At 48.8% G+C, this 14,264-nt stretch overlaps 1 protein-coding gene across 2 annotated transcripts in view; it reads right to left on the reverse strand.

Annotated features, from left to right (window-relative positions):
* PAPPA (pappalysin 1) overlaps positions 1-13,995 on the reverse strand; it is a 180,632-nt gene extending 166,637 nt beyond the window's left edge. Inside the window, exon 1 of one of the 2 annotated variants that reach the window (XM_040083345.2) lies at positions 13,526-13,995. In XM_040083345.2, the coding sequence (XP_039939279.1) occupies positions 13,526-13,922 (397 nt within the window). In that variant the 5' untranslated portion in view covers positions 13,923-13,995. Of the gene's footprint in view, positions 1-13,287; positions 13,393-13,525 lie in introns of those variants that run through there. The other variant, XM_040083346.2, reaches the window with a different exon arrangement.
* Positions 13,996-14,264: the final 269 nt, after the last annotated feature.

A 14,264-nucleotide genomic window follows, 5' to 3' on the forward strand; every position in this document is an offset into this window, starting at 1 on the left:
AGAAGTGCAATAAAGTGTTGTTGATACAGGTGCAAAAGGTGTTGCTCCCGAGGGAGTGGAGAGATGGGCGGTGGTAGGAAGAACTGTCCTAATCTCATCTCCTTCTTCCCTCTCTCTCATGGAATACGTAACTCCCATTCCTTTCAGTCTGAGCCCTCTCAAGTCTGAGAGCACAGAAAGTGTTCACGGAACAGTTTGGCCTTCACAGCGTGACGCAAAACACAAGGTTTTGGCAAAAAGAGACTTTTGCTTCTCTGCCTCTACCATTAGTGTTTGGGGCTCAGAGAAGAGTTTGGACCAACATTCAGCCACCTCCTGCTGCTAGGTCTCTTCCTCCAGGAGTGCAAATGCTCCCAGCCCACCTCTGCTGCCAAATCCCAGCCCTGCAAAAACCTCTGGAGAAGAAACACGGCCCCCTTGCTGTCTCATTTTGCCTCCGTGAGACACAGCTGCTGTTGATTCCTTCTCTGGCCTGTTCCATGGGGCCTGCAGGTGTTTGCAGATGGCCATTTCCCAGTAAAACTGGTGGTATGCCGATGTTTAAAACAAAACAAAATAAACCCCCAGTGCTACAGTGTCCAGTTGAAGACCACTGCTGTTTGAGCACTGCCTCTGCTGAGACACAGAATGTAAACAATCTGTTTGATTAAACCATCCCTAGCAAGAGAACTGCGGGGAATTCCAGCCTTTCCCAGCAGAATATCCTCTGTCCTTCAATAATTCAGAACCCCTCAAAGGGTGAGAATGAATCACTCAACTTTTCTGTGAGGAGAAACTGTTGATAGCTACGCTGGAATTCTGGGAGGAGGCTCACCAGTATAAACCAGGTCCATTTGCACCACACTCCTTTATTTAACCTGCTCACAGGCAAAGGGATTGTGCAACAACTGATAAACTCTGTCCCTGCTGCAATGCAGAATGCTCACTTCTGATTATCTTCCCCCATTGGGATGGGAGGTGGAGAGACCACACTGGAGTTGCCTCAAAGATAAGACTTGACAGAAGACATTTGTTCAGCAAGAGAAACTACTCTTTCAACAAAAATCAGTAGACAAGACTATTTTAAACCATCCCATTTTAAGGTATGGAGATTCTGCCAGCACTGGACACACCTTTTGTAGCGCACTGCTAAAGCTTTGAGGCTCTTAGAATGTAAAGTGGGACCACAGCTTCCTCATCCATTATATCTGTAAAAGCTCCCTTAGCCCCAGATTCCAAACACACTCCTTATGGAAGAGAGGAGCGACATGGGCACTGCACTGCCACCCACCTCTGCCCCGGGGAGGAATCACAGCCCTGACCAGGCTGCCTCCCTTACTGCCAGAGCTTTCCTACATCTTAGGATCTTGCTGTGCATTTTGAGTGGCCAGAAAGGCTTATTAGAGGATCCAGCTGTCTCCTGGAAGGAAACAAACACCTAATCCACTCACCTCGTACCTGAGACCAAGATGCCGTGCTAAAGACACAAACCAGGAGCAGCCAGAAGAAAATGTCAGGGATTGTAGGACCTCTGGAACAAGTCAGAAAACATTCTGTGTTTCCCAGCTGCCGGCACCAGTACCGTGCTTTGCTCATGCCCACGGTGACCACAGTCCCGTGTTACCCACTCCCCTGGGTCCTGCTCACTCCTGCCTCCTGAAGGGGTGGTTCTGTGAGAATGGTGTGCAACACCAGATGTACCATCAGCCCTGTGCTCACACTGTAGTGGACAATTGTCCTTCGGGCTGTTTTAGTCCTTTTACAGCCTTTGCGCAACTCAAGAGCAACAGTTTTGCCAGGAGCCAGAATCTAGATTTTGATGTTAAAACAGCAACAACAACAACAAAACAGACAAAATCAGTGGATTTACTAAGAAGAAAACCTACATGGCTACTGAAGTCAACCTCCCTGCTCGGGGTTCCCGAATGCTGTCCGTGCTGATTTCAAAGCAAATTCAGACAGCAATTTTTCCCCACTTCTTTTACATTTTCCATGACGATGGGAAAAGATGAGGAAGACACAGAGTTAGACAGACAGGCAAACATCTCATCAAAGAAACTCCTACAAGCAGATTCAGGGTAGGAAACATCCAGCAACCCTGCTGGCTCCAACCCACAGCCCGGGCCTGGGTGCGTGGTTGATTTTCATTAACTAACTTTTCTTCCCGTGAACTTCCTCCGAGGGTGTTTGTTTATAAACAGAGCAGGGAATATTATTGCTGGAGATGGGACAGTACGGGCGGGGGTGACGGAGTTTAGGCCACAAGCCTGGAGAGCAGAGTTCAGGAGTGTTTGTTGCCGGAAACACAAAGGGCTCACTGTAACACTGCTGCATGGCCCAGTTCCACAGTCTGGAGGGATTACGATATAGGTATATGCAGAAAACACTTCAGAAAGCAAAAACACAACCCCACATTGTACAAATGTTTCCCACTGCATCACCATAACCATTACACACCCAACTAAAACCACCAACGGCGGTGACGGTGGTTGGAGGTTGTTCTCCACAACATCCACCTCTCAGCTTGGTCACTTTCCCCATTGCGTGCCCTCTGTCTCTGCCCCAAAATTCTACACATTCACAGGCCTGGAGCAGCCCCCCCTGATTTCCTCTCCAAAAGAGTTACTCTAGGTTTACATTGGTGTGTTCAACAGCAGAATCTGGCTTGCATTGCTCGCCCTTCCCGCTGCCAAGTATGTTTCAAAACTGTGTGTGTAATGCATTTACTTAACATTTGCTTTTTCTCCCAGTACTCCTTTTCTCCCTGAACATCTCCATTCACGAGCTACAGCACAGGAGGCTTCCAATTCTTGTCTAGTTTTCCACACTGAAAATAATTCTCATTAAATTATCACTGGTGAAAGGTGCTGTTTTGACCTCCGAGAGGCTGCTCTGTTTATCCACAAGACAGATGACATGTAAGACAGTAGTAATGCAAGCTCCAGATCTCAACTTTTGCACCTCAGACTTTACAAGCACAGATGCTGCTGCATTCAGAACAAACTCCCATGGATTGGATGTACAGCCTCCCTGGTGATGCTCCAGACAGAAACACTGGTTGTTCAGCCACGAGGGTGTGCACTGGGTGGTGATCCCTCCCCAGAAATCCTCTGGAGCCCCTTCTGCAACCTCTCACCTGCTCTGGATTTAACTACAGGGTAAGCAAGTTGTTTTGTCCCTAATTTAATAACCTGAGATATACAGAGTTATATTTTCAGCATTTCCTAGGAAGATAAGCAGTTACAACTTCCATGTTTTACAAGCCATTTCAGCAAGCCAATACAATAACTAACGTGCAGATGGATAAAAAAATCAAAGTACTCCAATTTAAATAGGAGTACTCTGAACTAAGGGGCTTTGCTGATATTTGCTTTTCTCTCCCATTGTGAGCTGCACTCGCTGTTCCATCTGAGAAACACAATAATTTGTGTGGATTCAACCATCATCGACATGTCTGGCTCAGAGATATGAATTCCAGACCATCTGATTTTCTTCCATCTCCAAAGACCTCGTGTCACTAATTCCAAGTGCCTGTTTCCCCCAGCCCCTGTGCTGTCACCAGCAGGATGTCACCTGGCAGGTGACAGACTCCATCACCACCATTGGCCCAGTACTGCCATCATCCACTGAAGAACCCTCAGCAGCTGCAATGAAACATCCTGCAGGAATTAGGGCATGTGACTTCACATGGAGAATGATCTCATCTGAGGAGTAACCATCATCGTCCCTAAAAAACAATAATAAAAAGTAGAAAAAGGACCGCTGGTGGGTCTGATGGCTGACTTTGTCACCAGCACGCTGCAGGACAAATCAGAGCATCCCTCCGTTCCTCAGCTTCCCTGATTCTACGGGATGTATTCTCTCACACCTGAGATTTATCATCATCAGCAGCAGGAAGTTTTACGGCAAGTTCAAGACCATAAAACCATAATCTTGCTGCAATGATAAAGAAAAATAACAGCACTAGGATACATTAGTACAGGAGGCAAAAAAACTCCATTCAAAACTAAGTAACACTGGTAACAGCAGATGCCTTTCCTTTTCATTTCTATCCCTGTCTTAAGTAAAACAAACAAAATAATGGTGATAAAATCTGTTTCCTCAATCCAGTGGATGATCTTTGTGAATACGTTTCCAACACTAACAGCAGAGAACAGACAAGGAAGAAAACGAAGGGGGAAAGGAGCCTGCAGCTGATGCTCGGTGTCAGGAACAGGGCTGCTCTTCTCCCAATTCCATGACGACAGAAGACTCCTGGGAATCAGATGAGGGAGGGGAAGATGGGTCAGAAGAGAGAAATCCATATGGGAAAGTGATTTAAAGCAAACAGAGAGACAATAAATTAGATAAGGAAAAGAAGGAAAAAACACGGCAGAGGGGAGGAAGGAGAAGAGATAAAAAAACCTTTAAATATCACCCAAAAGGAGGACTTGAGAGCCCACCAGGCCCCAGGAGGTGCCCAGCACAGAACAGAGTGGTTTGTTTCTCTAACACAACGATTCTTTTGCTTTCATGAGCTGGTATCATATCTCTCAGCTGCTGCTTCCCCAGGCCAACTCCAGATGCTTCTCAGTTTCACTTCCCCCTCGCTCCCTCTCTGCGAGAGCGAGCGCTGGCTCCTTGTTTGCGCACGGCGAGGATGGATATTAAACAGAACAATATCAATAATTCCCGGAAAATAGGCAAGCCCGTGAGCCTGGCTGAGCACACGAGCACGCCGCCTGCTTACCCTGTGTTCCCACAGCGCTTCCAACACCAGCTGGCCAAAGCCACCAGCCTGTGGCCACCCTGGGAGGGGACACCACCCTCCCGCAGCACAGACGGAGGGAGAGGAGCAGGACAGCAGCGGCTGTGAGGAGCAGGAAGGAGGGAAAGCAGGGGAATCCAGGACACCAGACAGTAGGGGAAAGACTGAGGCTAGGATGGTGATAAGAGGGGGTGGAGGGATTGGATGGGGAAAGCCACACACTGACATCACCCCGCAGAACAGATAATGGGAGGGTGGGTTTGGAAAAGGGGAGATTTTGACGTTCAAAACAACAAAAAGGAAAAAAGAGAGGGGAAAAAAAGAGGAACGGTTGATGGAGACAGAGGCCAATTTGAGATTTGGAGTATAGAAAAACCAAATAAACATGTGCCCTTCCTCTGATGTTAGGGCTTCACAGTGTTTCTTCTCTCATGTCCAAAGCAGAAAACAAGTCTCCAAAAGCAAGGACCACAGCCAGGTCCAGGCTGCAGAGAAGGGGTGTGGAAAAACTCTGAAATCACAGCCTTTGCCAGATTCAGCCAAGCTCAATGATGTTTTTCATGATCTTGACCAGGTTTAGGATCAAGTCCGTGCTTCCTGTGTAACCACGGATCCAGTCCCATTCTTCCAAGGGATAATTGACCTGTATTCATATCTGTTCACTTTCAGCTATGATAGACAATGTGCCCTCACTTGGTGCTGCCAAACTCACGGATGCTCAACAGCCCTCAAATTGTCCTGATCACTGTCAACAAGGATAGCAGAAAGCAAATTTCTGTGGTAAGATATTCACTCCTGTTCTCTTTTTACCTTGCCTTTTTGAGTTCTGCTCTGCTCCTGCTCAGAGTAAGAGTACTTTAACTTCATGGATGGCTTTGGGGAGAGTAAACTTTATAATAGGCACTAACATCAAATCAAAGCAGTTTACAAGATGTGCCACTTGTGTCAGAATATGTGGGGAAATAAACAAGCTGCTCCTCCTTGATCATTGGAGTTTAAATGCTCTATTGATCTGGGAAGAAAATCAAAGGTGCTTTGGAAATGGTGTGTGTGTGTGTGTGCATGCATGCTCACAGCAGAGAAAATGAAGAGAAATGTGGAGAGACAGAGAAAACAGCACAACAATCAAGTATTCCTTCTCTACAGGAAGGTGAAATAAAATCAAGAGTCATATCCAGATGTCAGCAACCCCCAGGTGGGGAAATGGGCACAGAGCAATTGAAGGGTGAGGTGAGGGAAAAGGTTCATCTTCAGAAGCCTCTTTTTTGGGAAAACAAAGAAACAAAACATGACTGAGTCCAGAACAATGCATGAAGCCAATGCCCAGAACTCAGGAAATAGAAGAGTCCAATGTATTTTGCATATATGGGATAGGAAGATTAATATATACTGCCTACGTAAACAGTAGATGAAAAAAATTAGTAGCATAGAGAGAGGAGGGTAAATGAAGAAAAGATTATATGAGACTTGCTGATACACCTGAGAGAAAAAAAAAACAACATAGAGGATTTTGATCAAACAAGTATTTTCTGATGCATTTCCTCAAGCATCTGGAATATAAGATGCGAAGAAGTAAAAACGCAGTCAAGCATTCATTCCTGCTACAATGGGATGTAGGAGCTGCCACACGGGCTAAGACCAGAGAAGGGTGGGAAATGTTTGATAAAATATTTTTCTCAGGAAAAGGGGAAATTAATCAAAACAGACTATCTGTGGGAAAGGATCAGTTTTGGCAAATATTCCAACTCAAAATTTCAATAGAAGTTTCCTAACTGTCAAAACACCTGATTCATTTTAACTCTCTGAAAATAAGAAAGCTGAAACCTTTTACCAGCCAGTGTTTTTCTTTCTCATACTTAACAGTTTTCTAAACCAATGTTTTGGATTTTAGGTACTTAAGATGTTGTCGATCTGTCCTTCTCTTTTCCTGTCTTACATTAAAACGGTGACTCTCGGTCTTAGTTGAAGAGCTTTGGTTTATAGTAGAGCACTGGGAAATCTTCTGTGGCCTGTGCTATATCAGAACCTACAAAGTGGATTCTCTGTGAATGTTTGGACTAATTATCTGCTGTTATATCCCGGACCCTGCAGGGGACTGAATTTGGCAACCCAGGTGGTCCCTTCTCTGCTTCTGCTCCTGTAATTTTTATCGGAGAAAAGAAAAGAGGAGCTGAAAAAGCAACAGATAAAATTAGAAGCAAAACTATTATATGGGAGCATTTCAGCTGACCCCAGGCAAGGAAGGGTTTTTATTTTTGTTTTTTTCAACATGTCTTTTTGAAAAAAGACACTATACTTTGGCTCCTCTTTTTTTTTTTTTTTTTTTTTTCCTTTCCCTGGCTTGGGCCAGCATGAAAATCCAATGTGAAAGCACTTGCTTAATCCTTTGCCCTTGCTTAATCCTTTGGCCTTTAGAGCATCTAAATCTTGTTGGTCCTGCAATATTTTTCATAGAATGGTTTGGATTAGAAGGGACCCTTAAAAGTCATCTCATTCCACCCCTGCCATGGCAGGGACACCTTCCACCGTCCCAGGCTGCTCCAAAGCCCAATGTCCAACCTGGTCTGGGATACTCCAGGGATCCAGGGGCAGCCACAGCTGCTCTGGGCACCCTGTGCCAGGGCCTCAACACCCTCCCAGGGAAGGATTTCTTCCTAATATCTGATCAAACCTATTCTCTTTCAGTGTGAAGCCATTCCCCTTGTCCTGGTACTCTCAGTCTTTGTCAGAAGTCCCTGTCCAGCTCTCTTGCAGAACCTCTTCAGGCCCTGCCAGGCCACACCGAGGTCACCCCAAAGCTTCTCCTCTCCAGGTGAACACTCCCAGCTGTCCCAGCCTTTCCTCCCAGCAGAGCTGCTCCATCCCTCTGATCCCCCTGGAGCCTCCTCTGGATCTCTCCAGCAGCTCCAGCTCCTTCCTGTGCTGTGCCAGGGCTGGGGCAGCTCTGCAGGTGGGGTCACACCTGGGCACAGGGGCACAGGGGCACAATCCCCACTCCTCTGCTGCCCAGACTCCTCCTGACACACCCAGGACACAGCTGGCTTTCAGGACTGCAGGGTACAAAACACTTTTGAGTTAAAGGTGCCCCTGGATGCACTGTGGCTTCCTCTCTCTTATGACAGACCCATGCCCTGGCAGAGCCAGACCCAGGTTCCAAAGAAGGTTTTCTGCACCAGAAGTCCCTGCTCCTCTCAGCTGGCTGCCTCTAAGTGACTGGCAAGGTGTCCAGTGGCAGTCAGATCTTTGCTGTTCCGTGTGCTCAGCCAAGGATCTCTCCCACCCTTGGCAAAGGTCAGTGGACTCAAAGATCCTGGAGCTGCCTCAGCAAACACCTGGGTCAGCTGTGCAAGCAGAGAGCTGTCCTGTGGGGCACTGGAAAGTGGCACCTGCCTGTGTGGAGGGTCTGGGTTAGGGTTCCCAGGGATGCAGCATCAGGGAGACCCTCTGGCATTTGGGATTTAGGCTCATCCCTCCCCATGCCACGTGTGGCTGACAGGGGACACCTGTGCTCAGTGCAGCCACAGCCTCAGCACCCCCTGGACACCTACAACACCCCCTGGCACCATGTGGGGTGGGAGTGGGGGCCTGCGGAGCGGCTCCAGCCTGATCCAGGGTGATCCAACCCCGCCCAGGGCTGGCTTTGGCTTCGCGTGCGAAGGCTCTCCAAGGGCTTCCCCTCGCCCTCAGCCCTGCACAGCTCTGCTCTACTCTCCTCCAGACATCCCCAGAGTCCCTGAGGACAGCCTTGCTCCTGCTCTCTCTCCAAACACCGTCCTCACCGCTTGCTTGCTGCCTCACGCGAGTTTTTCTAACTGAAACAGGCTGGCTTGAAATAAATCAGGCTGAAATGAAGCTTGGAGAGGCCAGCTCAGCCTGGGACACAACTCTGTGCCTACAGGAGACAGCCATGCATCATTTAGGAATCTAGATTTGCCATCGTTCACACAAATTGCCCTCACTGTTTTATTATCATTTCATTAATTAGAGCAGCCGATGTGTGAATGTTTTAAGGAGAAAAACGCAACCCCCAACTTTCTTCTAACGATGCTGTTCTGACTCTAGAGTGTTGCTGGTCAAAAGAATGAGACCAGATTAAATCAGAAACGTAATGGAAAGAAAAATCAGTTTCTGATTCTTGTCCCAGCTTCCAAAGGCTGAAGGAAATGCGCTGTTCAAATGCAAATATTTAGTAAATGACAAGCTGTGAGGGTATTTTGTTCAGTGACCTATGAGTCAAGCCATGTCCAGATCCATAGTCATGAAGAGGATAATCATTTGAACCCATCCACAGGGAAGCCAAACCCACAGAGCTTCCCCCACCCTCCAGCAGTGGTGTTTTGGAGTCTCGTCACCTGGCAGGAACATCTGTGCAGGTGTTCCAGCTCCTGTCACTGCACTCTGCCCAGCACCCTGGGACCTTGCACAAGCACTCATTAAACAACAGGACTAAAAGTTTTATGTTTGACTTACTCCTTCATTGTAGTTCTTCATTACAGAACACAACTAGAAAATTCATGCACTTGAAAGACAACAGGCCGTTGAAAATGCCACGTTATCTACCTGCCTATTGTTTTAGTGCCAGTGTAACTCTGAGTAAACTCTCTATTGAAAACAACCTCAAGTTCCCAGCACAAGGAACAACTCTGGAGACAGGACCCAGGTCACCAATTCTGCCTGAAGTGAATTAAACCAATATCAAGCCCCAAAACTTCAGAAGAAAACAACTCCCCGGAGTAAACCTACATTCTTTAACTCCATAGAGGGACTAGACCTATGCAGTGTCAATTACATCTCTTTATAATTGCCTAATTATGGGACCTTGGCACGGATGTTTCTCAGTCTCTTACATGCAAAAGCTGTGGCTTTAAGTCAGCTCCACCGTGCCGGTTTTGTGTTTTCTCTCCCCTTGGATTCTGCTGCAGTTTTACGTTCACCAAGGGCTGAAGTTGGGAAAACATAGGCACTCTCTTACAGATGAAGCTTTATTGAGTTGGGATCATGCTCCCTGTTGGCAGGCTGAGGAATAGAGACAGAGGGGAATGAAATCAAGAAGTGGGGGTAAAAAAAAAAAAAAAAACCAAACAAAAAACAAACAGAAAACCAAACCAAAATACAAATAACTTTCACTCTTCAGAGCAGCCACGCCTTCTTACTCCAGCTCCCGCTGCCGATCATTCATCCCGCTCCTCTCAGCTCCCAACCAGTAAAGAGTCAACATCTCGCTCCCGTGAAAACACGAGCCACCCCACAAAGCAGCAAACACCCCGACAGGGACTCGGGAGCATCCCGTTCCTAGGATGGGGTTACGTTTTCACAGTGGAACTGGTATACCTTTGATTGCAACAGCAGCAAGGTCAAGCAGCGCTTTGAAGCCCCTCATTTCGCACGGAGTTGTGTGTGTGTGCATCACCCAACCCAGCACAGCCCCACCTTAACCCTTTCCTGCACCGCGGGTTGGAAGGTGCCCGAAGGCGCCCGGCTGATTCCATGCGCACATGTGCGTGTTTACAAGAGGGATGCGCTGTGCTGCGGGCGAGGTGCGCACATCCCAGCAGGGTTTGTCCAAGAACTCCGCGGCCCGGGGAGGGAGGGAGGGTGGGAGAGAGGGAGGGAGAGAAGGAGGGAGGGAGGGATGGAAGGAGGAGGGAGGGCGAGCCCGCAGCAGCCGGGAGCTGCTCCGGGAGCCGCACCGCGGGAGCCGCTCCGAGGAGCGCAGCCCAGCCCCGACAGGGCTCCTGAGCTTTTTGCGTAACGCAGATCAATGGGTCAGACTTCCAGTTTCCCAACAGCTTTCCCTCTGACAAATGCCAGAGCAGATATCAGCGGAGTCAAACAGGGCGGCAATAACATCGCTGCCAAGCAGCGTGAAAATTGGCAGAGCCTGGCACCAGGACTGCCTCTCATCAGAGACAGGGCATGGCCCGGCACAATGACGAACCCACTTAACAGCGCTGTAAAATTAGCCATTTATGAAAACAAATTGAATACTGCAGCAGAGGGTGACGTAAGGAGAGTTGGCTCCAGACAGAAACTCCTGAAGCCTGGATTAGCAGAAGAACTCCGTTATGTCAGGGCTCAGGCGCGGAAGCTGATAACAACTTGGGTCCTACATGAGATTTTTAACAGACACAACAGGTTTCCCCTACAGGCACCCATGGGCCTCCTCCTGTACGACTTGCAGTATTTTTTTATATGCCAGCAGGGAGAGGTGCAAGGGGAGCAGTCGTCACGGGCAGAAAGTGGGGGGCAGAAAGTAAGTGAAGACACAAGAGCAACTCTGAAAGAGAGGTGTATTCCAGTCAATGCCACCCCTTAGCTCAGATCCGTACACACAGAAACTCAGACACAGACACACTTTGCAACTGGGAAGAAAGTTGGGGAGAAACTCACTTCTGGCACTGCCAGCAAACGTGCCCCAGTCCCTTCCCCTCCAAACACCCAGATGGGTTCTTGATTTCAGTGGGGTCCTACAGATGCGAATTCAACAGCAGAACTGAGCTCCTCAGTCTGTCACATCCCAAAACAGTGAAAATGTGAAAGCCAAGAGTTTTGGCAGCCAGAACCCTTGATTTCCTCATTGAGGGAAGCGTAATCTCTCCCTAAGCTTGCTGCAGGTCTGGGAGGCTGTGGTGTGCAGAGGATACTCCAAGTGAGTTCCTCTTGGACCTCTTCCAGGTGTTTACACACAGAGCCAAACCTGGCTCCTCTTCAAGAGTGCGTGCGAGGGGGGCAGGGGGAGCTTAAAAATAAAATAAAAATCACAAAGTCCTCCTGAGCTGAGCTGAAACTCTACAGTGCAAAACTGGGGCATTTCTCTTCATTTTTCACAGTGGTATGTTATTTCCATGCATAAAATGGGTCAAGTGTTTTATACAGGCAACAACCCAACCTCCCCCATCCAATTAAAGCATTTTACTACAAATGATCTTTGTGTGTGTTTGTCTAGGTTCCCCATTGTGAGAATTAGAGATACTCACACCAAAGACAGACACGGGGTCCTAGGTGTTGGATTAAACACGTTAAAAAATGCACTGAACCCTGTTTTGATACTGATGAGATTCTGTGCAAACCCCAGTTCTGCCTTTCCCAACTTGAAAGGGAAGCACTTTGAGCCCTGGGGTTTAAGTTAGGGTTGGGAACCAGAAGAGCAGCGTGCGAGCCAGCCGGGGGGAAATAAAGCAAGGAATAAGGCGGTTCACCTATGAAATCACTGCTCTGAAGGCACACGGGACCAGCCCGTGCCCGGCACCTCCTGCCCACCCCGGCAGCCCCGCGCAAACCGCGCCTGCCTCCTCACCAGCCAGCGGAGCGGAGCGGCGGGGATCGGGGAAAGTTAAGGGAAAGCGCGGCCGAGTTCATCTCGGGTTTTTTTGTTTTCTTTAGGACAAAGCAACTTTCTTGCGAGACAGCAGCCGCGCCGGTCAGGGCTGGGGCAGAGGAGCCGGGGAGGTGGCAGGAAGGAGGGAGGGTGGCAGGGGACAGCGAGCGGGGCTGGCGGGGCAGCCACCGGCGCAGGCAGCGCTGCCTCCTGCGAGGAGGCGACTCCACTTAAAGGGGAAGGGGAAATCCTCCCTGTCTCTTTAAGGCATCCTAGGACATGGAAACTTTGTACTTTCAGGGAATCTCCTTGCCAAAGGAACTGTAAAACATGTCTTTCCCCCCGCCCCCCAATACCCGTTTCTCTTTCAGGCTTATTTCCTTTTTTTTTTTTTTTTTTTTTTTTTTTTTTTTTTAAAGGCATTTCCATTTTCTATGACTTCCTTCAGAGCAAAGATGGATGTGGCGACATTTATAAGGGTTTGTAACCCTCCGAAAAGTATCCGATTTCACGACAACTTTGCTGCACTTTATCACTAAAGCGGGGAAAAGGGCGGGAGGTGGCGGGAGGGAGGGAGGGGGAGAGGGAGCGAACGCGGGGAGAGGGACCCAAATTCAGGATGGGCTCATAAAATTTAAATAAGAAAAGTGCAATACTCCTTGTTATTGTCCAGCTCAGACAGCTTAGACTGGTAGCTGCTTTGAGTACTAAATGATTTTATAGGGCTGTTTGACCTTAGAATCATTGATGTTACACTTGCCATTTCTAAGGGGAGACAAAAATACTCCACACATCCTCTAGCTGCAGTGCGAGTCCCAGCCGTAGCTGAGTGTCGAGGGGTTGGGAACTTTATAAACTCATTTGATTCATTTGAGGTTTCACAATAGCCAAAAAGTTCCTTTATAGCTTTTTGGAAACCACACGCTAACGCTGCATCTAAAGAGCGAACAGTGGAGTACACTAAAAAGCCAATAAAACCAAGGAAATCGTAGGGGGACCTCAGATACGCGTTTCTTTGCAGCCACACGCCAGTCACACACATTTCTTTCCATACATACAAACAAGCCGCTTTCAAACGTTCTACTTACAGTTTTTCCAACCCGAAAATTAGACAAAAAAAACCCCAAAAACAACCCCACCGTAAGAGCTGGCTCTTCTACCCGCGCCTCAATCCGCGCAACCCAGAAAAGACACAAACCACCCCGGGGCACTGCCGTTCCCCCTGTGCAAAAGTTTACATAACTTTTCCTGCGAGCCTACACTTCCAGCCGGTCCGCAGAGCTCCGGGGATCTCCCGGGATATGTGGCGGGGCGAAGGCGAGCCCGGCGTGCTGGCAGAGGCGCTGCCATCCCCGGCGTGCTGCGGGGCACTCCCGCGGGGCTGGGTGTGCACAGCCCGCTCCCGGACACACGCACGCCTCCAGCCGCCCGCTCCCGGCGCCGAGCGGGGATGCTGCAGCCACGGGCACGGCCGGACCTACCTGCAATGACAGCCGGAGATCTCTGTCCGCCTTCGGCTTTCAGCCACACTTGCAAAGTGAAGGCATCTCGGGGCAGCTCAACGTCTGCCTTCAGCCGCAGCTGATCACCTTGGCCACTGAAATAGAGCGCCCTGCTCGGGGTAAGGGACTCCTCTTCGTCCTTTACCTCCCGCTGTTGCCTCCTGCGGGGGACATGCCCGGGCTCCAGCCCAGCAGTGGAGCGCCTTCCTCGGGCTAACCTGGTGGCACAGGTGCCCGGGGCAGTGTGGAGGAGCTGGCGGCTGTGCCTGGTGTCCCTTCGTGCCCTGCGGGAGCGCTCGTCCATCCCACATTCGGGTCCACTGGCTAGGGCTGTACAGAGAAGCGCAAGAGGCAGCAGCAAACTCCAGAGCTGCATTTCCAATCTTCCCCCCCCTTCTCCCCTGCAAATCCTCCCGATCTGCCAGCTTTGGGCTCCTCCTTGCCTTGACTTTCTTCTCTTGTTCACCCTTCTTGGTATTTGCTCTTTTTATAACCCTTCTCAGTTGCTTTTTCTTTTCTTTTTTTCTTTTTCTTTCTTTCTTTCTTTTCCTGCTTATAGATTTTTTTTTCTCCTTAAAACAAATAAAAATCAAATAAATCAAAACTCCTTCTTGGTTGAAATGTATTTCTCTCTTCTTCCTTCTCTATCTGTCTTCTTCTCCTCTATTCCTCCACAGCTGGAACTCCTCTCTCTCTTCTTTTCTCTGCTGAATTTTCT

This window comes from Hirundo rustica, chromosome 20 (assembly GCF_015227805.2).
Source record: "Hirundo rustica isolate bHirRus1 chromosome 20, bHirRus1.pri.v3, whole genome shotgun sequence".
NCBI lineage: Eukaryota > Metazoa > Chordata > Aves > Passeriformes > Hirundinidae > Hirundo > Hirundo rustica.